The following is a 27222-nucleotide window of genomic DNA, read 5'->3' on the forward strand; positions in this document are numbered from 1 at the left end:
ACTTAATTGATTCTAACCCTGTACATGTACACTGTGATGTTCCCAAATAAAGGCCATTTAGACCATTGATAGTTTCTGCCAAAAGTTGAAGAATGCAGTGCAGTATTTATTTGTTTATAGTTATAGAACTTTCTCACATTCCAACACAAAATGGTGCCAAGTTGAGGTTAGAGTGGACAAGAATATAGGAAATGTTTGAAAATTTTCAGCTCAACATTGTTCTGGTACTATATGTTCAAATGCACTGAAGTGTCTAAGCACTTACAAGCCTCAGCCTAGCTCTAGATCCAGCCTATATATGTACATGTGGATCCACATTCTAACTGATCAACAACTAGAGAACTGTTATGGCACCTTTCACAGTAATGGACCCTGCAAGCAACTTTTATTCATGGTTCAGTGGTTTAGGTTAAATGGCCCATAATTTTGTATTTTATTTTACCCTTTCAGAACTCTGTGCACTGCATCTTCTACGTCATCATCTGAGGAAGTTGATGATGAAAGTAAGTCACTCATTTGTGAATTAGAGCATTTGAATTTTGTTTCAAATGTTTATCTGTGTTCTTATTAAGTTTCAGGGAATGTTCAATCATTATTCACTTCTACAACTAAAAGGTAAGTTGTCAGGTGGCAACATGTATATGTAGCATTAGTGATGCAGGGAAATAACCTTTTGAAGTGAACAAAGAATAAGGTTGAGTTTGGGAGAGGACTGACAGGAAATCATAAATCAAAGGATCAAACTCAGCGATTTTGTTTCAAAATTTTGTAGTCTGGTATGTGACTCTTAACGCATCACTTTCTCAGTGCTTCTCTCCTCCCTCAAAGAGTGAATGGGTAGCATTGAATTCTGGGGTGATCTCAAGGACCTTTTTGAGGCTGGGCAATGTGTAAATTGAGAGTCTGTGACCTCAGACAATCTTGCTTGAATGATTTGACCATCTGGGGGAAGTTTTGGCCACCTGTGAGAACTAGTTGCCTTCCTGCTGAAAATGTTCATGAAACCCCTGGTGACCTCACAAAATGCTGGGAGCTAACCTTCTGAAGGACTACTATCCCATCCAAGAGGAGATTGAAGCAGTGCTCTCAGCAGGTTCATAGGACAGAAACCGTAGTTAATAAAGCACTTAGTCAAGCACTTATATGTGCATGTGATATTTCCAATGATCCAATGTAAAATCCAATAAGCGATCCAAAAAGTACATGTATATCAGTGTTAGTGAAGTCGTTTCTTTGATATTTAGCCCCTTTTGGTAGATTCTTACCATCTGTCCAGTGAATAAGGTACAGTTCAATGATGTTTCAAGAAAGGAGAAATTATGATTTTTATCACCTCAGGTATGTCACATGCATTTTGTTCTGTTGTTGTAGAGATCCTATGGCTGTATTGAGAGCCTTGGCATCAACAGTGCAGCCTGTGAGTACCTTGTGTTATTTGTTGCTATAATTGAAATAGTGGACTATCCCTGTCCTATTGTATTTATCAGTACAGTCAAAACTCTCTGCACAGACACATCCATAATACAGGCACGTCAACATTATGGACAGTTCTCTTGGCCCCAGAGAAACCAGAATTCATATAATTTGCCAAGTGCATAGCTTGAGATCATTTAAGTCACAAACAGTCATTCTGATTACGTTCTGAATTTTGCAATTTGATCATTATGTATTAATTATATTATACTGTATATATAATGCAGTTTAATGCAACTTATCTGAGTTATCAACAAGGAGCACTAGTCTTACCTACGTGGTCAGCGGCATTTTGGTTTTCACTAGAGTATCAAAAAGGAATTGGTTTTGCATTACTACGCTACACAATTGGCTTAAATAACATTGATGTGCTTGTGCCACTTGTTCATCCAATCAGAAGTAAATCCAAAACCTATCAAAACTCACTCGCACACATTTTCCACACCCTGAGTCAACTACATACATTTGCTGTGAGTTTTGATTGGTTCACTGGATTGTCTGTGTCTTTTGTGGTTTCCCAGAGTGATTACTTTGGTTTTGATTTTGGTTTTGGTTTTACAACACTCAATTGAAAACCGCTCTAAGTAAATAAACTTATCATACATGTAACTATAAAACAATATTAAAACCATTTCCTTTCAAAACAGAATCCTGCCTTGCCAAGTCCTGAATTTTTTGAAGATGCCTTCTTGCTGCCGAAAGCAAAATTCAAACAGGTTTGTTATACGGACTTACTTCAATATTGCATATATACAGTAAACACCTGCGAATAAGCTGCACTTGCAGATAAGCTGCACCCTGAGTTTGGCAACTCAAAGTTTGGAAAAAAGTTTTTAGAAAGAAATCAATAATAATAATAATAATAAGAAAGATTATTTTCATGAACATTTCTTGATTTACTGAATGTAAAACTAGTAACTGGTGTGGACGTTTTTCTTCTCTGTTGATTAGAGAGATTTAAATTGATTGATGATGGTTTGCTTTAATAAGGTAAGGTACTACTAGGCAAAGTCTGCATACAAGCCAAGGGGCCCATCAGGCTGGCCCTTATCTCCAGTTTCAGTGGTTTCTTTTCGCAGTTACCCATTTCTTCACCTGGGTGGAGAGAGGCATAGTGAGAGTAGAGCATCTTACCCAAGAACATAACACAATGTCCCCAGCCAGGGCTCGAACCCTACTGCTCAATGGGGAGACAAGTGCACTAACCATGAGGCCATCACACCTCCTTGCTTTAATAAACTAGTGTCTGTATAATTATTATAAATATTTTGAAGTATTTATTTATTTGGATGGTAAAGTGCCATGATAATATTTATTTATTGTCTTGCACAGTGGTGTCTTGCATCAGCAATATATTTAATATAAGTAGCCATCATTGAAGTTATCAGCAGTTCAACATACAAACAAAAGCGAGGCAAATGACCCTTTTGCCTCATTTGTCTGCCTTTTTAAACAAAAGAATATTTAACTGCAGACTCAACTGCAATAATGGCTATTATGTACTTGCGTTTGCAAAGAACTTGACTCGTGTTATTAGCAATGAATAAAACAAGAAAGTTGTGCAGTGCAAGGAGACATGCAAGTGTTCTTGTACTTGTGTTAATTTTTGTAACTGCCTATTAGATGCATTCATAACTGCAAAAATATTTCATGTAGTACATCTTTCTCCTACATTTTGACTTGTTCACAGGCAGAATGTTTACTGGCCAAGAAATCAGGAGTAGAAGCTGCTAAGTATGTGATTTCAAAGTGTCCAGAGATTTTTCCACTCAGGAAACCAAACCCTGTAAGTTAACTGTCAGTTCATCCTGATTTTCAAGTGATCTTTGTGTAAGTTTGTTTTAATTGTTGACCATTTGAAAGTGTTTTACAACATGCACTTGGATTGCCCCTTTTGATCTAGACATACATGTAATGCATACAGGGGTGCAGCTGTGGGGGGGGGGGGGGTCCTGGGATGCCTGTGACCCCCCTTTTGTAAGCCTTTTTTAAGCAAACAACCTACAACAAGTGGCAAAAACGACATGACAATCTGGTGAATACCCTCACTTTGACACAGTGTGACCCCCCTCCCTGTACATACATGTACATGTATGTTACTAGTACTCTGTATGGTACACAACAGTTTGTGCTTTGCATACATATTGTGTTGACATGTGTATATGTGATGCATCAATGTCACAGCGTGTACACATCTGTGTATATTTGATCATAAGTTTCATTTGAACATACCACAGATACATGTAGGAAGTAAAGTCAAACTGCTCTTAACAACTTAACACAAATTTAAACCACAAAACATGTTGTGCATCAAGCTGGTGTTTCTCATTTGCCTCATTTTTTTATATAGATGTGGGAAATAGAGGATGTTGCTACTGACATTGCAGATGTTCAAAGTGAAGAGCAATTGAAAGGTGAGTTAACCAGCTAACACAACAGGAGACTATGAGGCTCTCTTTGAAAATTCTGATGATCACTTTTTCAGAACACAATTCTGGAGAGTTAATTTACTTAAAAAAGTTACTGTAAGGTTTTACTGGTGCAAACAATATTAGGTTACATTAACAAGATTAAATGTTTTTCCTCTAGGTTTTATTAAGACACGAAATGCCAAGAATGCTGTACAGGCCTATGAAAGACTCAAAGAACAAGGTTGGAATTTTCTCTGACAATGATAATATTGTAGCTCTTTCAGTTCAGTTTTAATTTAGTTACTCATCTGAATAACCAGTAAATACAATGTGAGACAAGGACTAATTCTAGAGCAAATTTATACAATACAAAAGTCCCAACTTTTGGATAGGATATCTTTATTAGACTAAAAACTGTTTTAATTATAATTTATCTTAAAATTTGACAAGTCGTTATCAACAGTTATTTATAATAGATGACTTCAGAGTGACTTGATAACAAAACATAAGTACACAGTTACACATCTGGGTCATGTGTCACAGTCGATTGCTCAGATTTAATTTTTAGAGCAGTTGCCAGTGTGGGTCATTAGTAGCGCCAAAACCAAAAGTGAACACTCTTGCCAGTCAAAATAAAAGTAAACAACACAGGGAACCACTCTGAACTGGAAGCAAAAATGTTACTAACACTGGACATGATTGGTTGAGAAAGTGACAATATTCTTAAAGCAATCAGAGATTGTTTGGAAGCAAGGCCAAAAAAATTCTTATGATCATTTTAAACATAGAGTTAAAAACTGCTAGTACTTGATGCATCAAGTCGTAAATACCATTTTACAGAAAACACTGCCAATGTCATATTTTTGTGATATTGCAAACAAAAAATGAAGCAAACCTGCAAAAATTAATCTTGAGAAAATTAAATGTAAGTACATGACTAGTTAAGTCAGGCAGAAATTTTGATCCCTAACACCGAGTTTCATCCTCATCCTCATCAGCATCCATTTCTTTTTAACAAATATTAATTAAAAGCACAGAGCTCAAATTGTCCATGTACTATTTCCTGACTCAACAAAAACAAAACAGCAACAGTGTATAAAGTACATGACATATAGGGTTTGTTTTTCAGGAGTGGAAGTCTCACTGGAAACACAAAATGAGTTACTTGATCTTGCTGCTCAACATCTGGGAAATGTATCTGTAGAAGAGGCTTTGGAGCCTGTTGAGGTAGCGGTATTAAGGAGGTTACACAATTTATAGTTTTTGTGCATTATTTAGCTCCCCATGTTACACAGTTCAAATCAATGCTTGCTATATAATTTCAGCATCACACAAATATTGGTGCATGTATGATGTTTATTTTCCTGTCAAAATGTTACCACTCCCTTGTTTCAAAATTAGTCACCTGCTTTAAGTAACTGAGTTGTACATATAAGTTGTCCACTTAAGGAGTTCTTCTGTAGAGTGGTGTCCCCTCAAAAGACTATGAAAAAAAAAATTTAGGTGTCTTCAAGGCAGTGCCTGCAGCATTCAGGTGGAGAGCTTTAGAGAGGTGTCCATTTAATAACCTGTGGTGACTACTTTAGAGAGGTGGACAATTAATAACCTGTACTGTTGTCTGATTTAGAGGTTCCCCTTTTAATTAATAGTCTGCTTTAGAAAGGTGTCAACTTATTATTTATAGTCAGGATGTGTCTGCTTTAGGCAGGTAGACTGTGGTGTCAATAGCCTGAGTTGTCTACTTAAAAAGGATGTCTGCTTTATACCTGAGGTAGACCTCTGTTGAAGAGAAGTATTTACATGTAGTTTATAGCTCTGTCTACTTTCTAGGTGTCTATTAAAACATGGTTTACTTTCCATTGTACTTTGTTTTGCAGACAGGATCAAGTTTCTTAACTATTGAGACAAAAGAAGAAAAAGCAGACACTGATGATGGAGACTCCAATTCAGATTCAGACTCAGTAGATGAAGGGGTAAATAAGTACCTCATCACAAGTATCTCATCACAACAAAAACGCATTGTGCAATGGGGACACTTTAGTCTGACATTGATATGATTGTTGAACTTAATAAGTATAATATTTTAATTAATTTGCTTCCAACATAAGAGAATTAACTCATAATTATTGTTTACAATAATTAAAAATTCTTCTAAGGTCTTATATATACTTAGATATTTACATACCGAAATACTGATTTTTATCAGATTGTAGAATTAATAGATTAAGCATCAGTGTTTTTATTATTTTCTAACTTATAGTTTGATGATGAAGCAAGAAATGAAGACAATGATTATAATCCTGTGAGAAATCAGTGGAAGTGAGTCAATAAAATAACACTTGGAAATTGTTCTAATACTTTGTAAACTACCATTTTGTAGAAACAAGCAGCGATGGGATTTTATGACCTCTATATATGCCCAAAATTAGCCAAGCATTACATGTGTATGAAGGTCCAACCTTACCGTACATTGTAAGTTTTTTTCTTTGAAACTGGTTGATATTAGTGAGTTATGATAATAGTATTTGGAGCCATAATTCATTTCTGTCAGTATCGGTGTTCACCACCCTTCTAGCTGTTTCATGTTCACCTTCAACATTACCTGTCAAACTTTTGTTTCTGACCAAATTTCCCCTTCATATAGGACAACAATGTTGAATCCTGTACATGTAGTTTTCCTACACCTATGCTTGCATCAGAGCTGTAGAGCCTGTGACTTGCTCACTGAGACACATTTTCTGAGTCTACTGAGATGGTAGCTGTTCAAAATCAGAAATAAAAGGTGCTGTGTGTTCTATTCCTTGATCAAAGACAGGTGATATCTACTGGTTTACTATGAAATGTCTTTATATAACAGAAAAGGCAACTATGCTGAGCAAATGTTTGAAAGCATGACAACCAAAGATGGCAGCACATATGAGGCCATGGTTCTTGGATTAGTAAAGGTACTGACGATATGTTTTTTAATCAAATAAGAGTGAGGAAAAAAACCGTGTTTTTGTTTTTTTGTTTTTTTGCGGTGATATTGATTATAGTGATATATTATTATTATTTTAAGTCTCATTACTCAGCAGAGGTGCAGTGTCCTCATGGTTAGTGCCCTTTCCTCCGGATCGAGCGGTTCAAGTCCTGGCTGGGAACATTGTGTTTTATTCTTGCATGGGCAAGTCCTTTTACTCTCACAGTGCCTCTCTCCACCCGGGTGTATAAATGGGTACTGGCAAATTTAATGCTGGGTAACCCTGCAATGGACTAGCATCCCATCCAGGGAGGAGTGGAAATACTCCTAGCCACTTCACTCTACTGAAACTGGAGATAAGTGTTGGCCTGATGGGTTACTTGGCTTGTATGCAGACTTACTCAACAGAGAGTCAAAGAATGTTAAGTTGCCACCAAGAAAAACGCTCCTGCCTGCTTCTCTTGCCTATGCTTTTTATTGTTTAGTATATACTACACAAGTGAATAGTGGCTTTGGTGTGCGCTGATTGGCTAGCTGGGAAGTGATAAGCAAGGACTCTTCATCTCCGAGCAGTCAAAGAGACAAAATCACATGTCAAGAGTTTATAATTGCCAACCATTTTTTTGACAGAAATAATGTTTTGGTTCTTGTGTGATGTATACCAAAACTGCATTAATAATTATAGTTATCCACCTCAGTGTTGGTGAAAGAGGTGGATATTTAATTTGCCACTTTGCAGCTCACTTAAATATCTACACCTATTCACCCCCACCTCAGTGAATAATAATAATATTGCTACCAAATAATTTCAAATCATAATTATAGTTACTTTCTGAACTGTACATGTATGTTTAAAACAAGGTGGTCTTGTTTACAGCATAACAGTGGTTCTGAAGCATATGAGTTGTTCAAGGAAATGAGAGCAACTGGACACCAAGGTGCGATTTTTATGAATGTTAACTTATGGGATTTTTCTTACTTCTTCAGGTAGATCATGTGCAAAGTAATGAACTTATATACCTGTTAACAAGTCTCAATGTGACCAGCCACAGAAAAACCTTGTACTATTTCTGATCAATTTGTTTTTGGTACTTTACAGTGTTGTGTTGTACTAGAAAAATAATGATTAATATTACACTCAGGTAAGGCTTTTTGTGTTGAAAACCCACTCCCATCCATCTAGAAATTTCATTCAAGTTTCATACTTTCCTTGGAAACTTTCACCTTCCAGCTCAGAACTTCCTGTGACCTTCTTTTGCTGGGTATAGATATTTCTTGAGAACATTTTACAAACATATTATTTGTTAAATTATAGTTTCTGTAATGACATACTACTTGATGTTCATGGGGATTGCAAAATGTGATGATGTGGAAAACAAATGGGAAAAAGCACTGGTTTGTAAAATAACATTTACTACACTCATTTCAGTGTTTTTTTACGTAGCAGAATAGGCAGATAATACTTCACTTTTACTTTAGATTTGCCATGGCCCTCTTGGGAAATAGGGTCATAGGTAGATAATAACCATTCAAAAATACCCCTTTTGAGTTTGCATTATTATAGCCATTATTTTGCTATTTTCAGTAATGTATTTATAGTAATTTATTTTCAGTAAATGTATGTTCTTTAACATGGTGGTGACCAGCTTGAAAGTCAATGGCTACTATCCGGTTACTATGCACATATTTTTTTTTTATTTTCTCCATAGCCATATGCAACATTTATTTCTTTTCCCATCTTTATTTTATAATACTGATGTAAATTTTAAAATTCTGTAGGTAAGAAGTGCACAATAATTTTAAAAAAAATTGATTAATTGACTGATTGTCAGGAGTGGATTTTGGGGGGAGGGGCAACGGGGGGGGGGGGGGGGGCATGCCCCTTTTTTCTTGTATTATATTTAAAAAAGTGACCAACTGTCTTTAGAGCGTAATATGCCACAATTATTTCGGCCCAGGGCTCTTTCTAAATTTTGTGGATCCACCCCTGACTTTTATCATCAAGGGTACTCTTTCTTTCATGAGACAATGGTAAGTCAGTCATAGTAAGGGAGTTCACTGTGGCAGCGAGCACAAAAGACACTTAAGAGTACAGTAAAGAGAAGCAAAAATTTTATGTGGCATCATTGGTTTGCACTGAAAAGTGCCCCTGATGGCTTCTTAGTGCACAATGCGTAGTGGTTGAGAATGACTCTTGAGTATTAAGAATGGTCGCTGCTTCATTGTACATACTAGATAACATTTTCAATGGAGAATAATATTTAATAATGAATAAGATTTAATCATAACTTAGTTTGTTTTTAGTAACCTTTTATCGTGAGTTTCTTTTTCAACAGAATTTGGTCAAACTCATGGGGGAAGAACCTATTGTCCTTCCTAATCTGAGTGAGTGTCAACTTTTTTTTAAGGAATAAATACTTCATTGACATTTTGCTGATAGCCAAGACATCATCCTTAAAATGACAGAGTGTAGCTTCAGTCGTTAGTAGGCAACGGTTGCAATTAACAAAATCAAATTAATTGTTTTAGTATAAATCTACTAGTCATTCAAAACTTTATTGAAATCCTCTTCACAGGCACTTCGAAAACATCAGGAAGCGGCCGTCATATTGTTAACAAGGGCACACTGCTACGCTACTCACTATCTATCACAGAATAGATAGTGGGTAGCTTAGCCAATCAGGGAACGGCATTCATGATAGAATGTTAGTGGATTTATACTGATGTGGGATAAGCATATCCAACCACCATTTTATGTGAGACATTTTTGTGATCCTGACCTCTTGTTGGATATTACATTAGTTAAGCTTTGTGTTTGATATCAATGAGGATCTCAACATAATTGCAATTTATTTTATTTTTATTATTACTAGAAACATTCAATTCCCTTCTAAGGATAGCGGCAGTGAGCTCTGATGGAGACAAATCTAGTACACAGCTTGCCCTTGGTCTGATAAGAGAAATGCTAGTTATGGGAATAGGTAATTTTGGTTACTTATGTCACTGAATGTTGAGGAAGGTGCTATCTATAATGGGGGAGTTAACTCGGCTATGTCTCTTAGACTATTCTCTTAGAAAGTCGTAGTCAGAGAAAATGTTTTCTATTTCTTTTAGAAAACACTACAAGAAAACGAGAGGAAAATTAACGTTTCTAACATTTAAATCGAAGCACTGGTCTTTTTAGTTCTTGCTTTGGTGTAGGCTGTTTCTAATAATAAATTACTGTAGGAACATAATTTAAACAAGCACAAATTCCATTGTACTAATGTGGAGTGTATAGGTTAAAAAACATTTTATAAAAAAATGAAAGAAACGTTTAAGTCTGTGAAGTGTGTAAACAATGTAAGGGGTAAGGGGTAATCTCAAATAAAAATCTTGATAAAGGTTTATTAAAATAGAACCCAATAATTATTTTCTGGACCTTGCGTGAATGAATTGGTATGTGTAAACTTGGTGAAGAGATAGATATTTCCATTTTCCCAAACTTTCTAATAGAGCCATCACTGGAGTCCTTTAATCAGGTACTACGAGCAGAATATCTCCCAGTTTGGGAAGAAAGGAGGAGAGCTAAATCACTGCCAGGTGAGTGTTTTTACTAGTAACATAGACTGCCATCCACAGTAGAGAAAAAAGTGTGGTATGGTGATCTGACTGACCGACCCAGCAACCAACCCACCGACACATCGACCCACCGGCTCAATGACCCATCTACTGACTGACCAACTGACCGACTGCAAATGTGTTCCACTTTAGCAGAAACTAGGTGTCAAAAAATATCTACCAGGCTTGGGCAAAGTTCATTTTATTCCATATTTCTAAGTTTATAGTCCGTTCTGAAGGGGTAAAAAAAGGTCTTTTATGTACTCCAGAGTCTGGTCATTCTTAGTTTTAAACATTAATTTCAATTTTTGTTTTTTTTCCTTCTGAAAAAGAGATTATTTCATCCTAGTTTAATGCGGAGGGTGGTGGCGCTAGAATGGTAATCAGACGTAATAATAACCCTCATGGCGCAATTTTGTAGTTTTTGTAACGTTGTTGAGAGCATCCAACACAGAACAGCAGAAATCGAAATATGGTTCAATGATAGCTCTGTATGGATGGCCTCAACCTTTTGAGTGAACCTATACCCGGCAAGAGAGAACCTTAGCAATCTCATAGGCACGTGTGGAACACAGCCAGAAAGAGGGAGGGAGGGAGGGACAAATGGACAGACAGATGGGCAGACTAATAGTTAGACAGACTGCCTGACCGACAACCGATGGATGGATCAACTGACCATGCAACTGAATGACAGAGAGACAGACAGCAAGTCAGTCATCTAGTCAGTCAACAACAAACTGGAAATCAGCATTAATCATATGCTTGCTTGTCCTTACAGAACAAAATGCGAAGGCAATTGGCGATCCTTCAGTTCTTGATATGGTCATCACACATCTAGAATCATTTCCCAAGCTGCCACCTATGTCTGACCCACGTGATAGTGAGTGCAATTCATCTTAAGGGTACTCCCCAGATAACGAAGTGCTTGTGTGCCAAGATATTATAGAGTGTTGAATGCGATTTCTGATAACAAGAAGTCTTCTTTTTTTTTATCTCTATTTCATTTAATCACTTTTTTCTCAGAATATAATAGTGAAGAACTTACGCAAGATTAGAACAACATTACGAAACTAAAAGGATCAAAAATATTATTATTAGAGAATATCATTTATTTCCTGTAAATGGCCTACATGTATAAACAGAAAATCGTGCTGCTATTTTGTTTAGTTATACTTTTGTTTTTAGCAATTTAGTGTGTCTTTCCAATATATTCTTAACAAGTCATGTCGAAAATATTGTATGCTTGCCAAATGAACTAACTTGAATAATTTCCCTTGCTTTTTCAGCCGCCTTCTTTCACTCAGCCATGAGTGCGGTAAGTCTTTGTCTCACAAACTGTCTGTGGGTATATGTACAACTTGAAACTTTATAAACAGAACTATAGTTTCACTGTGAATAATCCGTTTTTTTCGGGCTTAATTATATAAGTGAGAAAATTACTTCATTGTGATTGGTTGTGGGCAGGCCAATTTATCGTTAATTTTTAATTTGTACTGCAGTGCAAATTAACGCGCGCGCATTTGTAAATTTTTCAGTCATATAACAAATGAGTAATCGTATGAAAGCTTGAGCAATAAGGCTCGTGAAATTTTGAGAGAATTTTCAAATATCACTCGTAGTGCAAATCCTTAATTGCATTCGCATTCATACGATTACATATACTAATTTATGTTACAATGCTAAGGTGTCAAACCAAAAAAAATTCCCTTGTGATGACACAAGTCTACGAAGATCCATGAATAACTGACCGATCGATCGATCGATCGATTGATTGATTGATTGATTGATTTTGATCGATCGATCTTCCTCAATTGGATGGCTTGGATGAGACCAACGGTATTGCATACCATAGTTTGTTAGTCAAACGAAAACCACGTTAACTAAATTGCATTGTTCTCTCTGAAGGCCTTTGTTTGTGTGGACGCAAACGTAGCGATACGCATATACAACTTGTTAAAGAAACAGAACAACGCAGCTTTTCTTGGAAAAAAACATTCTCCTTTTTAGTAAGTATGAAATATGTCATGTCTGAATTTATCTTTGGTAGTTCAAGGACGGGCGCTTATTAGAGAGTGACCACTTACTCCGTTTTGAACACACACCTCAAATGTGATAGTAAAGCAAAACAACAGATACTTTAACTCGAGAACTGTAACACTAGGGGCTTTGATAATCGTCATCTTCAATACTACCTTACATATTTCATTCGTCAAATTAGTCCTCTCGATGTTAATGTCTTTCATGTCACTTTTGCTTTGGGGGCGCTTGTTAGAGGGGTTGTTCATTGGAACACTGTTGCTTATAATAAAAAAAAACTCTCAAAGGGGAACGCTTATTAGAAAGAGGACGCTTGTTGGAAGGAGGGTGCTAAATCGAATCATTACGATATTTCGTGACTGTTGTTTATTGCAGCTCAGCATTTCTTATGACCCTGGCGGGGGCTGAGTTCCATCTCCCTTTCTTGTTTGACTATTACAAAGAAATTGTGCCGGAGGTATGTTTGATCAATCTGACATTTTTCTAATGTTTCCTGTGTACTTTTAGTTTTAGCAACACACTTGTGTCCTATTTTGTCGAAAAGAAGCTGATTTTAGAGAATATCACATAATTTTACTGAGATAGGATGCCAAGCGTCCGTGTGGAGACTGATTTTTCCTCAAGTTACAAGGTTAAATTTGTGTGTTTATGCTCAAAAGAGTACTACCATCAATATTATGCATGGTTTTGTGAAGCAACCACTCAATACTAAAAGAACCTTGACACAACCTACAACAACGTGACTCGTCTGTTGCTGCCTCTAAGCAGAAAATCATGCTGCTATTTTAAAGAGTCATTCTTTTGTTTTCAACAATTTAATGTGTCTTTCCATGCAGTTTATTCCTAACAAGAATCTGTGCCATTTAGAAACTTAGACCCAGAGACCATGTTTACTCTTCATTGTTCAATCTGGCCAGTCGAACCAAAACTCCAGGATTAGTTCCAAAACTCTATGACGGTGAGTTGTTCAATTGACTTCGTCTAAACTTCGTACTGTAATCCTCAGTATCAGAGGCATTATGTTCATGGAAAAATCGTAGCAAATGTAAGCAAGATAGCTGTGTAAATAACTTCAAGAGTTTCTGAAAATGTTGCTGTGAGATAAAATGCTAAACAAGCTCAAGAGGAGTGGCTTGTCTCACGGCCCTCTTTAGCTTAATGGGCTTGTATCTCGAGGGTGATATTATCGCAGAACATTTTGTGTCAAAGGCTATTTCCAGTGGGGAGGACGGCTGTCCAGGGAAAGGGGGGAGTTTCTAGTACCGGCATTTCATGGTATGTCTTTGTTCTTGTCTCCTGACCAGACATGCGCATGAATCAAGTAACATTAACAAGGAATGTAGCCACAGCTCTTTTCAGAGCCCTTAGTGTAACTGAGAAACCTGAGGTAAGTTGGTTCTTGGTGTGACAAACATAAACCCTGATATAGTTTTACGTCGATCCTATAGGCTCATTTTCAATTTACAACCGTTGCGATCATTTCCTTCTTGTTTGAGGAAACCATCAATATGAAGGCATGATTGATCATCGCAATTATATGATACAATCATGCAATCATGTCTTCATATCTTTCTCCGCAGTTCAAATATATGACCTTACTATATTCACTTGTAAAACCATCTTTGTTCAACATGTGCTCCGATCAGTCCAAAAATCATACTCGCCTACTACACTTGTAAAAAAAAAAGAACCACCGATAGCTTAAGCGACTTAAATATTGGAGAGCACGCTTGCGTAATGGTTTGCGCATTCAACTCATTTTCAAGCGGTCGAGTTCGAGTGCTACCTCGCATCAGCGTGCAGGGTTCTTGTCAAGAAGTTGCACGCTCCAGTGCCTCTCCGCCGAGGAGTATAACTGTTTTCTATAGGGGAATCAGAGATTTAGCTTCTGATCAAGCTACAAAAATTTCAGTTCTGACTATGAAAGAACACAGCACGATTGATTGTCTTAAGGATTTTGAGCCCGATGTATTGAAAACTTTTTGTGCGTTGCGGGTTTTATCATTCAAAATTTTACAAAGAATGTTTGAGCTCGTTAACACCTTTTCCAGCCAGAAATTTTGCAGTCTTTGGAACCAATTTCTCGTTGAATATTACACCCAAAGAGTGTTACTTGTTACCGGAAATTCCTCGAGACAAAAGTGGCTATCGCGTCAGTTCTCCTTGCCCTGCATGGCAAAGCTATATTTTCATGTTGTAAAATCATCAAACTGCCATAAAAATTGACATTTAGTGAAAAAGCTTCTGCAAAGAACCTATTCAGCCTTTTGTTTTAACTGCATTTTCACACCATTTTAGGACCTCAAGGTTCACCTGGATATCATGGTTGACGTCTTGTACTGGATGAAACTCTTCAACTTGCAGTGAGTTAAATCGCCGCGCCATAGCTGTTATCGTTTCCCTCGTCTACATGTCTCATTGTCATTATATAATCCCGTGCTTTTGCTTGTTCAGTATTGTGGTGTTAAACCTGGAGTTCGTGTCTCAATTTATTGGCGCTGTTATTGTTGTTTTTCTAATGGCCTTCGTGGACGTTTTTTTTTGTTTGTTACGGCGTGGTCGCCAGCTTGAAAGCAGGGATCAAATGTGGCGTGAAAAGTGACAAGTAGAAACCTGACAACTGGCGTTATGGACTGCTTAAGCGTTCTGATTCCTTCAGAAAGCCTTGAAATCTGAATCAGAATCCAAAGCTGACCGGCATACCAAAGTTCATAGCAATAGTTTGCTTTAAATACTATTTCTTTCCTGACACCATGGCATAATGTAAACATCTTCGAGTGGAGAAGGGAGGGTGGTATCTCTTTTGAACTGGGAAATGGTATCGTGCCATAATAATTGTAGTCCTTGCTATCGCTCTGACTTGAAGTCGTTTCAACTTGCTAATGGGGCGCTTGATCTTTTGATTTCTCTTTTAGACCTTCACCTTTTGTGATCACTCGTGCCATTACCATGTACTGTTTAAACGGCAAACTGCTGGAAGCCTGGTAGGTGTGGTGAACTTTTTACAAGGACTATAGAAAATAGTTATTTCTCCGTGTTTTTGTGGAGTTGTAAACACACTTGGGAAAGATGGGGAGAACTTGAAAAAGCTGTGGAAACACTTGTTCCACTCGAGTCTCTAAAACTGGACAGAAACTTCTATTCCTTTAATAATCACCGAGTACCTGAAATAGGCAAGTTTGTCTGGTATACGAATGGTGGCTGTTTCATTGGCCCAGTGGTCATTGATTCAGACAAAGATATTTATCTCACTGTGGTACATTTACAGACCTTTTCTAAGCCTGATGGCTATGGCTCAGGTTTAGACATATCTATCCCTTGACATAATTATTTTGCTCCTTGAAATGACACTTACCTGCCCCCTGCCCCACATTTTTTTGGCCTTAACAAGACTGCCTGTTTCCTGATTTCTTAAGGGATAAATGTCCGCTGTCAAAGTACCCAAGACTACATTCTCAATCTCATGTTCTAAAATAAAGAAAATCACAACCGTGAAGATGGATATATTTTGACGATTTTACTTCTCCGTTTACTCCTTCGTTTTTGCATAGTTAATAGAGGGGACTGGTTATGAAGCCCGGCAAGCATCAAAGGAGCAAACAAGATGACAAGATTGATGTTGGAGGGTCCACGACCATGCACAGTCTATTGTTTTTCGCTCATACATGAATTACATAACCACAACGTTTCTATTGGTTAGTTCCTCAGTCAGAAGTTAACAGCTATTGTATTTTGTGCACTGCCAAGGCCGAAAAAGTGAACTAAAACATACAACAAAGAACTTTGTCGGGCTTCATAGCCATCCTCCTCTATTCACTACGGTTTTTGCTTTCATTGGGAAGATATATCAAACACTCAAGACAGTGTTTCATCGGCTATCCAAAAACTTCGAGTTTCGTCAAAAATACTCCGCTGCGCGTCGTATTTTCAACTATATTCGCGGTGTTTGGATATCCCGATGAAACAGTCTCTCATGTTTTATATAATACCTCAAGCTGACAACTGAACAGTAAGGAACGCTGCCACCTCCTTCGCAGGGTCCTAGAGGGGATCCTGGAAACGGAGTTGGGAAGGCTTAGACGCCATGACTCGTGACGTCATTCCGGAAGACGATTAGTAGAGAGAATTGATGTTTCAATCTTAGGACTAAGGGTGATTGGATGTTGTTCTTTCAGGAGAATGTTGGATATGTTCGAGAAAAACAGATATGTACCAAGGTAAGCGTGAATTTTTCTTGGCGATATCTTGTATCTTTCATTTGTTTATGGTCGCCTTAGCAGCTCAAAGAAGATTGTGAGAAGATTCAGTGACCTTCCCCACCCTCTCCAGCCATTGTTTCACAGCCTTTCTCTCTCTTCCGGTTTCCTGGATTCACTTGAACGATAAATCTGGAAGGAAACACTACCTCTGATTGGCTGTCCTGTTGGTTTACGCGAGAAGGAGCCCATAAAATGCGTGCTATAATTGGTCGAAACACGGGAAATGTGAACGCGGTTATAGCTTTTCAACTTAGCAGTTTGTATGTACGGTATTTTTCTATGTGAGTGACCCAACGCCAAGACGCTATTATTCACCAAGGTTCTGCATTCCTTCAGAGCGTTCCAAGTTGATTTGACTGAAAATGGAAATAACCATTTCTTTTTTACTTTGTTTCTAGCTATTCTGCTCTCCTTAGCTTAATGACGCTTGCAGCGGAACAATTGGACCAGTTCAAAGTAGTTGTGAGTTTCATTCTGACGCAACATGTTTTGCGCATTTTGAAGGTCTCCAGTACATGTAACAAAATAAATGTTATGATTCAAATCCAGATCCAAATCAGTTTTGGTTTTGTGTGGATGTGACCACCGTACCGCTCTTTTTTTTTTAAGAAAACGTGCTCTTTTAGAACGGTTACTTCAGTTATTGAGCGTCGTAAAACCAAAACCAATGTTAGCGCTGTAGCCAGTCACAAAGGCCATAGGCAATGCAGTGAACCAATCAAAACTTAAATACATGTAGCTGAAGTGAAGCGCGGGAAAACATGTGAAAAAGTGGCTCGAATTTTTTAGCTAGTCGTGCAGTAATGCAAACCCAATTACTCTTCGACGCTCAAAGGAATACCGCTCTAAAATGAATTTCTTTAAACGTTCATCAGTGTTCGCTTTCTTTAGAGGAGTTCGTTAATAGATTTACATCTTATCGTAGACGTAAAAGTACATTCAAAAGTTCGGCTTGAAGTTGTTTGTCTGTTTCTTTGTTTGTTTGTTTGTTTCAGGTTTGTTTTTATCTCGGTTGATCAGTTCTGTTATTATTAGCACAGTTCTATTGGTTTCTCCACAGAGGTGTTTTGAAATGCTCAGCGAGTTTGGATATAGCTTCAGCGTACACAGGCGAAGACACTTTTACCAGAAAGCCAACATTCCTCGATCAGAAGCGTAGGTGCTATTTTATCATGGTATCAAACTCATAACAACCGAGCGGTCAATACCAACCGATAGGACCAACTGGATAGGCAGGAAAAAGAACACTACCTAACTGGAATTACATCATTCACAATTGATAAAACTGTCTTGTCTAATGCCTTTAGTTGTCGAGGATAAAATAACAATGTTTTGTGTAAAAAACGTTTGACCTCTTAGAACGGTCAGTTGTCAACGAACTATACAAACAAGCAAGTGTAAAAGTAGTTTTGCTATTTGATATGCTATTCTTTGCGAAACACATCATTGAAATAACAGAACAAAATATATGTATGTATGCATGTATGTAAATGTATGTATGTATGTATGAATCCTATTCTTACTTATCAGGAAACGTTTAGACGAACTTTTCCAAGACATTGGTGCCCTCGGTAAGAAGTGAGTCTTTTACTTTAAGCCGCTTGTCTATTTATGGAAGCTCTTCGTATAGTCACGAGCCATGGAGGGCAAACCCATCCTACGTTTTCACATTAATAAATTGGTTGATTGATTGGTTGATTGATTGATTGATTGATTGATTGATTTGATTGATTGATTGTTTGTTTGTTTGCTTGCTTGCTTGATTGATTGATTGATTGATCGATCGATCGATCGATCGATTGATTAATTGATTGATTGTTTGATTGTTTGATTAATTGATTGATTGACTGACGGACGGACGGACTGGCAGACTGACTGACTGGCTGGCTGGTTGGCTGGCTGACGGTCGGAGGAACGGATGGACTGACTGACGGACTGATGGACTGATGGATTGACGGACTGACTGACTGACTGAAGGACGGACGGACGGACTGTCTGACTGACTGACTAATTGATTGTTTGCTCGCTCAATCAATCGATCGATCGCTCGATCGACTGATTGATTTGCTTGCCGTCAATTTCAAGTCTCTTTGTTTCGTCATCTTTATGCTAGACTCTCGACGCAGGATGTACGATAAAGGTGTGTACCAAGACGTGGTGGAACCCAAGGCGAGGTACGAATTAGCGTTGGATCTCTAGATCGATTTGTATTTTATTTTAGTTCCGTTTATTTGAGATTTAAGGTAATTAAAAAACAATCAAAGAAAGGAAATGTTGGTGTGGAAAAGAAAAAGCCCTGCTCTCCAAATACGTTATTATTCCTAACCAACACTTATGAAAGTTGAATGAAAATATAAGGATCGATCGGTCACTTGGCTGTTGTTCTTGTTTTACGGTATTACTATAATGATTGATGATTGATCAGGTGATAAAACTGCCGTCTGCCACACGTTTTCAGTTCATTTCATTTGTCGTTTCCTAATTTTGTCGATATGTAAAGGTGCTCGGCTTACACTAGGCTTTTTTTTCTTGGAACCGGTCTCGCTATTTTGCTGCGACAGACATTTGATAAATTCCCCGGAAGTGAATATATCTGGCAACACAGAATCAAGTTTTACTTGTTGTGAAATTTGTTCATTTAGAGGCTGTTACAGTGGGTAATGTTTTCTGCAACTTGCTTACTGGAGCAGCACCTTCACCCCCGTCTTTTTTTCACATAACCACTGAACATACAGCACGTTATATCTTTGTTTTAATTCTTTTCAATAGTGACTTTCCTTGGGACTCTACGGAAAAGTCATGAAGAGAATCTGAAATGCTTGGAGCCCTAAAGAATCGCAAGAAACAAAGCATGGGAGGCTCAGAATACACGTTAACTTCACTGTTCAAGTAGTTTTGAGGGAAATATTTGCAGAACTTGGTTACAGATGTGCCGTCGCTTCCGCTTTAGAGCGCTTTTCTTATTGCCCTTGTAAAACTTGAACCAAATTTAGTTATTCGTGAAGAATATTTAGTTATTCATTAAGTATATTGCTCACAGCTCAAAGAAATAACGAGATATCAGCAGCCAAAGTCACAGTGCAAGAAAGGAAACATTTGTTTCGTACTGGAGTAGAAAAAGCTGAGAATATGCAAACGTGTACATATGATCTGCTACTTCTCGGGGAGTGTCGAACAAACGTTGTCACTACTTTGCAGTATTCTGCTCATAGAGTTGACTATATGTAATTCGGATGCAAGGTTAACTAATAAAAATGTTTCCCGTTTTGATTTGTATCTTCTTGATTGATTAGACCACGTTGTACAATAGACCAATTTCGATATATTAAAATTCAGCCTGAAACAATAGACGTCAGGACGAGGCTCTGAGGAATAAATACAGAGTTTGTGGGCTTTATTCCCCAGAGCCTCGTGCTGAGGTATATTGTTTCAGGCTGAATTTTAATATATCGAAATTGGTCTATTGTACGAACATCACGGGAAAATCTCCCTAAGACAGACTACTTCAACTTACTGGAAAGGCAGAGTAAGAAAAATGCATCCCTTCATGAGCCTGCTTGTGACGACAGGGGTTCTTTACCAGCCAGAGAAATAATAGGAATCGCAGTCAGTACATTCTGTAGAAAACATTAACCCGTCACACCTTTTAAAAGTTCCACTCCGTTCCAAAGTTAGTGTCATCCTCTTTGCGGGAGCTTCGTTGATCAATGCATGACTTGCACGTATATCTAATAGGTTTGGAGGGTAATAAAAACCGGCTTTCTGCCCGACAAACAAATCTGGAGGTTAGGGCTGACAATACTTAGTCACCCGCCAGAAAGGAGAACAAGCTACGCATTCAGGAGTTATAGTTTTCTATAGCAGAAGGGTAAGATGTCTTAGCCCAAGAACACAACACAATTACCCCTGGAGTCCAGCGCCCTAACATGAGGTCACCGCGCCCCCCAAGTTATTGCAGTCGATGGGAAGTATTTGTTTACACAAGAAAGTTGTCAATTGCTGGTCATTAGCAAGATACCCTCCTTAACCTGTGTTTTCCTTCCTGGGGGGGTTGGCTACTCCCTTATATGGGCTATATAGGTATGTGCGGCCCCAGAGGGTATGGTTTTTAACCCTTTTGGGTAGAAATAGGGTATCGATATTGGTCATTTTGTTCTCAAATTGAGTATGGTTTTTGCACTCTAGTTTTGAATTGGGTATGTTTTTTTAGAAGCTATCTTACCTTATAAAAGCATATAAACATTTCCTTTAACATTGGTCTGAAAGGGAACTAATGCTTCATACATCGCAAACAAAGAATTAACTTTCCCGCTTTCTGCATACATCCCGACTGCTTTTTAAGATTATCCAAAATTTTCAGACTCCATGTAGAGGTTTCCTCTAGTGCGTATTCGGACATGCCGACAATCGCACTTGGGGCACAAGATCCCCACACAATCACACTTTGTGCAATTATATGGCATTACTTTCCCCTTTTCACCAGTGTAGTTGTGTGGTTTATTTATGTACTTGGAAGTATTGCTGTAGTCCCTGAATGGGATGTGAATAAACACAAGCTTTAATTAATCCTCCCACCCCTACAACACAACCGCCTTCTCCTAGAATATCATTTTGTCAGATTACACCGACATCCTCCTGTACCAATTCATGTACATTAAATTTGGGAGAGACACTGTGAACGTAATTTCGTGCCCAAGATCTTGCTCAAGAACCTATAAACTACAGAAACACCGTTCTACCCATGTGTCGTAAAACCACGTGACAAGTTAAATTTATTTTCATTTCTTAATTAATTTACTAGTCAAATATATCCACTAACTATAAGGCTAAACGTAAATTGAAAAGAAACAAGGATTTGTTATTTGTTTGTTGTTCAACTTTGTTCCCAGGGCTTTTCCCTAAGAAATTCGAAAAAGCCCTGGGAACGAGGTTAGTAGTTGGCCTCTCCACAACGGACACTCTGAGGTGGCATAAACTGGGGTGGCAGCAGTAGGGAGGTTTCGATGACAGTTCAATGTATGAAGGAGCATACGGCCGAACGAAATATCCCGGTCGTTGAGTATGGTGTAGAGGCAGCCCTCAGTAGAGCTTCGACCGTAATTTCTTTGACGTTGACGCCCTAAAGAACCTGCAAACCCGTTCGGATTAGGTACAGTGTCAGAGGGAACACTGGAATCGATCATCATGTATGGGATGTAGGACTCGAAAAAAGTCGTTAATTCCAGTTTTCCATACGGAGAAGTAGCTCTCAAATTTTGCTTGTGCTGGGCAAGTCTTAATTTGATGCTAAGATCCCTTGCCCATTGGGTAAGTGAGAATGAAAAGTTACTTGCACGGCAAGAAAATCTACTTGTCCTGGACGACGACACTTTTGGCGAGTCCTGGGATGGTGACATCGATATTCAGCCCATTATGGCTCCTTGTTTTGTTTCGGTGGTAGCCTTGTGACACGTCCTTTTGGAGCGTCCACTCTAGTCATGACCAAGAATCAGTTTCCAAGACCGAGTCACTTTTCTATATTTTAATAAGTGTTTTAAGCCGGCCTAGCGTGAGTAATTTTTAAAAATGTTCCGACATCATGAGTACCACTAATGAGGACCATCCAGTGAATGGATGCGATCCTTTGCCGTGTCCAGCATCGTCATCATACTGTTCCCAAATGAACCCTGACCTCTGATACTCGCTAAAGATGTTCTTGATTAAATTTTGCCGTAGATCTGTGTAAATCGCTTGAGCTGTGCTTTGGTAAGGCCCCGGAGCACTGGCGTAGTGGTTCAGCGCTCTGACAGCCAGGAAGTTAATGTTGATCCACACGGCCCCTCTCCAGTAAGGAGCGTCGTGTTCTGTGTTATACTTCTTGTAGATCGGATCACTCTTGGCCAAAGACCGCAAACCGAACTCGCTCCATAGCTTTTCGCGGTCTTTTAAATCCTTGAGGACTTTTTCGAGTTTCGGCGAGGCGGGATCCAGGATCTGCAGCAGGAATGGAAACAAGCTGACGTAACCGACCGCGTTGACGTACTTGAGAGAAGGGCCCTGCTTAGAGGTTACAATGCGAACCGTCTTCTTTGGTGCGCCCGGTTGAGCTGGCTGGACTACTCGCTGAACAAGCTTCACAAACTTGGTATGATTCCCATAATCGCTGTACGATTCTGCCTTGGAAGACCAATGATACTTGTCCAGGAGTGCGTTGTCTGACAAATAGAGATTGGTGGATCTGTACAAGACAGCATCCGACGTTTGATCCACTGCTTCAGCAATGTCGGCCATCAGCCCAGCAGCGAATGCCATCCAGCATCGCAGATCAACATGCCTCTCATCATCTGACGGGTGTGACGCCCGGGGGTAGTCATCCAGTCCGGAAGTCAGCGTCTTAGGGTTCAGCTCTGTGTCAGTCTTCGCATCCCTTCCGTGCCATCTGTACGTTGACGGCAGGTTTCCTAGTTGTGTGGTGTTAAACCAGTTGAACCAAGCCTTCAGTCGAGGAAAGATCTTTCGTAGATACCCTTCATCCAAGACGCCTTTATCCACCATCGACTTGATTGGAAGGATCAAAGTTGGCGGGTTAGCGTTTTCGTTGTGTTGCACAACAAAATCCGCAGGTACTTTCGTCCGAGCTTCATCGCCAAGAATCTGTTCTCTTGGAATCCAACCCTCAATGTTGATCAAATCCAACCAATGACCAATGATATCCTTGCTGATATTAGTGTCCCACTGGCTGATGAGTAGTTGATGGAAGCCTTCATCCCAGAGGAACCCACGTGGAAAGAACGGTCGCGAAGGAACCGCAGTGTACAACGCGCTATCCCAGTAATCTGTTGGTTCCTTGAAGTAACGAGAAACTACTCTCGAGCTGCCATAGAAATAGCCAATACCTCCAACCATGTTACTAAGCGCTGCCTGCGCGAACTGGACCTCGTCATTGCTAAACCCTTTCGCCTTCAACGTAAACCTCTCTTCAAACTTTCTTTCAAACTCAGAGCTGTATTTGTCTCTAAGATTCAAGAACGACGGCCCCAACAGCCTTTCTCCTCTGGTTATAAAACTTCCAGACTCGAATGCGACCTCCACGTCAAATGGAAGCTCCAGGGTCCATTGCTGGACAAAGAAGTTTACTGGTAACTCTCGCCCCTCCTGGTCACGCTGCGTCACGTGGCCAGCCAAGGCAAGCAGCTGCACGTTTTTGTTACCCTTGAGTTTTGCCATGCGCATGTTCTGCATGACGATATCCTTGACAGAGTGCACGTGCGGTGTGTGAGCAGCCAGGAAAGAGGAAAACACGACTTTGGGAGGTCGCGGGAAGTGTAGCGCGAATGAACCAAGCTCTGGCGAGTTCCCTTGCAGTGCAGTGAGCGTGTTCTTTTGAATGACGGGCTGCAGTTGAGAGTCTCCTTCATGAGTAGCATAAAACAGCAAGGATACCACTTGCTTGGGGTTGCCCTGCAAAATAGATACCACGTCAAACAATAGGGAAGATACATGTATCCGTAATCAATCATTGTTTTCTAACAACTGAACAAAATATTTCTCTGTTTTACCAGCCTATGGCTTCCTATGAACAGCGAAAAACTACGTTTCCATACAGGTACATGACGTAATTTCATACCCATCCTTGAATGGCGTAGACTCAGCTGGCTATTGCTACATGTACATAACTTGACAAAGTATCAAGTGAAACTGATGTTGTTACTCATAATAAAACTTTTTTTCTACAAACATAGTTTCCCGCTTTTGACTTAAGCAGTGTCTGCTCTCTATTCGAGCCAAGAATGTGATTGAGATTCATATTATAAAACCATGGTCTTCACTTCTGTCCAAAACTGCACCTGGTAACGAAATTGGCAGATTTGACGAGCTTTCTTCAAACTGAATGAATGCTCAAGGATTTGATGATTTTGGCAAATCTTTGTCAAATTTGTCTTAAGTAAAATCAGCTTGGCAAAATTGACAGTTTTGGCGACTTTTCACCAATCAGAATTGTGCAAAATAATTATCTCATTAGAGATGGTCTCAACATGCTGATGGATTTGGCGATTTTGGCGACTTTTTGCCAGGCAGACTATGCAAATTATCCCATCAGATACAGTCCTAACATGTTAATGAATTTGAATTGAATTTGATTTGAATTTTGTCAGTATAAAAATTATGTTTCCCTGGTTATCAATGGATGTTGCCCGAGCCCAGTGCAAAAAGGAGAGAAGTATGAATTCCCCTCCTTGTAAAAGCCCCAAGTGAAACAGAAAGCAATGCACATTTCTCTGGGACCATTTGAATGAAAGCCTACAACCTGTACTTTCATACACATGTACATGGTGCTTTATTTTTCAAGATTTTACAAAATGACATTTAATTTGGAGTTTCTTTCAAGATTGAACTTGGACAACCTTTCAGAGATTGATATGAAGTTAGACCACCAACCATTTCCTTTCCAGAGATCCTTGCGGTCCAGTCTCCTCCGTGATCTCCACCCAATTTCTTTACAAAATCTGTTGTCAATACAAAATCCTTGTCAACTATCTCTTGTGAGCCAAAATTAGTACCATCATGTTTAAGCCAGCCATATTTACGAAGCCCATCAGATTGTTCACAGGTGTGGCGAATGGCTAGTTGACCATTAGGTGCATATTGAGGGAACCACATGAGACCTGTCATGAGGGACTTAGGGCTCCTTGTTCTGCAAGGACAAAGCAACAGTGCAAGCTATGTTAGTACAATCAAATCTCTGATGATTGACACCCATCATAAGCAGGCATCTCTACAAAGTGCACTCTTTGTTGTTGTCACAGACTTGTGGTCACTCATGATAACTGTACTGTTTAACCCAACGTAAGCAATGACCTCCCATAAGGTGCCACTGGTTGTGTTTCCATGGATGCCTACTCAGAGATAATTGATTATTGGAAAATTGAACCCACTAGTCATTCCAAGAATATGGCTAATAGGTTTAATGTTCAGAAAAATCAATTTAATGTTGATTTTAGAAATGACTAGCGAGTTCAATATTCAAATAATCAATTCATTATTGCATTCTTGAAAAACCAAGTGGGTTCAATATTCAAACAATCAATTCACTAATGTAATCTTGAGGGGTACGCTTCACTTGGTTTGACTGTAAAAGGTTCACCAACACACTCCTCAGAGAAACTCCCCTGTATTGGTTTAAGGTTGTGTCCTACTGTTCAGGCTGTGGGGGTTTCAAGTCATTTTGTCAATATAATAGAGATCTCCACCACTGGCAAGAAAACGTCTTTCCAAAAAAGGTCATCACCATTGTTAGCCTTGCTATCAAGGATGATTATGCTCATGGGTTAGGCTCAAAAATTATTTTAAAAGTTATGTTTGTTATTACTAAGTTGCAAATACAAACTCCTGGCTGATTGCTGTATACAGTAGCTACCTGCTTTATATCATCAATAGATAATTACGTAAAAGTGCCCTAAAATCTAGACGACTTTCTGTAAAATTTTGCTTACAACAATAAGTTGTGAAATCATGGTAATAGGGAAATACTATTGGACATCTTATGTCTTACGACTCTCATGCGAAGTCATTGCTCAATTTCCCTGCAAGATCCCTGGTCAATCTCCTCTGTCTAGATTTATAAATATCTGCACAATTTTAGTTTTGAACCGTGAGGTAAAATCTGCATTGACAGTAGTTCCAAATAAACCCGCATTAAATTTGTATTTGACACTGGATTTACTGATCCCTAAAACACCTGCAACACTATAGGTAGAGTTGTTATTGATCAAAACTGCAACTGTCAATTAAGACACTGAAGATGGATGGGGAAGAGCAGTAACACAGTACAGTAATCTATTATTCTTTATTTCTGGGAAGTACTGTAAGTTAAAACTTATATCCCCCTTTATTTACTCAAGAAAATAAACTTTATGCCTGTAAAGATCTGTAGCTTTCAGGAACGTTTATTAAAATAAGTTGAAACTGACCGAGTTAGTTTAACCTTACCTTAGACCAAAATACAAATTTGAACGATAAGTCCCCCAGAATCGGCTCATATCCATTTCAGTCTTGTTTATAACTAACGGTGCATTAAGTGGCGTGTAAAGACGTGCAGATAATCTGTAATTCCAGAGTTTATATGCTCCGAGTAAACACAATGGAACTCCAAGCACAGCTGCCACCATCAGAAATGGTTTGAAAGAAGATTCCTTTCCTCGACGGCGAGGGAATTTAGTTCTATCTCCGTGATCTTTTGAAGAATCCAAACTATGTTTCCCTCTCCTTTGTCGGGCCATCTTCGAAACTATATATGAACAAAGAAATAAAAGGAGTTTTAGAACGATACGAAAGTTGCTAACGATCATCCGCCATATTGCCACGATGTGACCGCGTAAAGGATGTCAGCTGGAGAGAACTGGGCACCAACATTAAGAGTTGTTGCGATGACTCGCGCGTTTTACACGCGCGCACTCTCGCGGGAACTATTTCAGGCTCATTTGTGATGGACTCTCAAAGAAAA

The 27222-nt window shown here is 38.8% G+C and overlaps 2 protein-coding genes across 6 annotated transcripts in view; one reads left to right on the forward strand and one right to left on the reverse strand.

Annotated features, from left to right (window-relative positions):
• Positions 1-20009, forward strand: part of LOC145478506 (small ribosomal subunit protein mS39-like) — a 22793-nt gene extending 2784 nt beyond the window's left edge. Inside the window, exons 2-31 of one of the 5 annotated variants that reach the window (XM_081456551.1) lie at positions 451-503; positions 573-615; positions 1372-1417; positions 2121-2189; positions 3164-3259; positions 3824-3887; positions 4063-4125; positions 5014-5111; positions 5762-5857; positions 6145-6203; positions 6742-6829; positions 7721-7781; positions 8159-8238; positions 9180-9228; positions 9717-9824; positions 10339-10425; positions 11222-11323; positions 11730-11758; positions 12349-12449; positions 12856-12937; positions 13348-13438; positions 13785-13867; positions 14779-14843; positions 15396-15464; positions 16656-16697; positions 17138-17201; positions 17800-17894; positions 18270-18317; positions 18853-18913; positions 19509-20009. In XM_081456551.1, the coding sequence (XP_081312677.1) occupies positions 451-503; positions 573-615; positions 1372-1417; positions 2121-2189; positions 3164-3259; positions 3824-3887; positions 4063-4125; positions 5014-5111; positions 5762-5857; positions 6145-6203; positions 6742-6829; positions 7721-7781; positions 8159-8238; positions 9180-9228; positions 9717-9824; positions 10339-10425; positions 11222-11323; positions 11730-11758; positions 12349-12449; positions 12856-12937; positions 13348-13438; positions 13785-13867; positions 14779-14843; positions 15396-15464; positions 16656-16697; positions 17138-17201; positions 17800-17894; positions 18270-18317; positions 18853-18877 (2056 nt within the window). In that variant the 3' untranslated portion in view covers positions 18878-18913; positions 19509-20009. The other 4 variants (XM_081456550.1, XM_081456554.1, XM_081456552.1 and 1 more) reach the window with 4 other exon arrangements.
• A 1479-nt stretch (positions 20010-21488) lies between these two features.
• On the reverse strand, positions 21489-27109 carry LOC145478503 (mannosyl-oligosaccharide glucosidase-like). Its single transcript, XM_081456544.1, has 3 exons — positions 26709-27109; positions 25158-25413; positions 21489-24179 (listed from the first exon to the last, which is right to left on the reverse strand). The coding sequence occupies exons 1-3, from the start codon at positions 27065-27067 to the stop codon at positions 22299-22301; spliced, it is 2496 nt and encodes an 831-aa protein (XP_081312670.1). The 5' UTR covers positions 27068-27109; the 3' UTR covers positions 21489-22298.
• Between the last annotated feature and the right edge of the window lie 113 nt (positions 27110-27222).

This window comes from Orbicella franksi, chromosome 2 (genome assembly GCF_964199315.1).
Source record: "Orbicella franksi chromosome 2, jaOrbFran1.1, whole genome shotgun sequence".
Taxonomy (NCBI): domain Eukaryota; kingdom Metazoa; phylum Cnidaria; class Anthozoa; order Scleractinia; family Merulinidae; genus Orbicella; species Orbicella franksi.

What these genes read in the sequence shown, in the direction of transcription:
- LOC145478503 (XM_081456544.1), bottom strand. Translation starts at nt 27,067, where the DNA reads ATGATCGTTAGCAACTTTCGTATCGTTCTAAAACTCCTTTTATTTCTT. An exon ending in AATTTGTATTTTGGTCTAAG is followed by an intron (nt 25,414 to 26,708) that starts GTAAGGTTAAAC and finishes TTGTCCTTGCAG; the next exon opens with AACAAGGAGCCCTAAGTCCC. An exon ending in GGATCTCTGGAAAGGAAATG is followed by an intron (nt 24,180 to 25,157) that starts GTTGGTGGTCTA and finishes TCTATTTTGCAG; the next exon opens with GGCAACCCCAAGCAAGTGGT.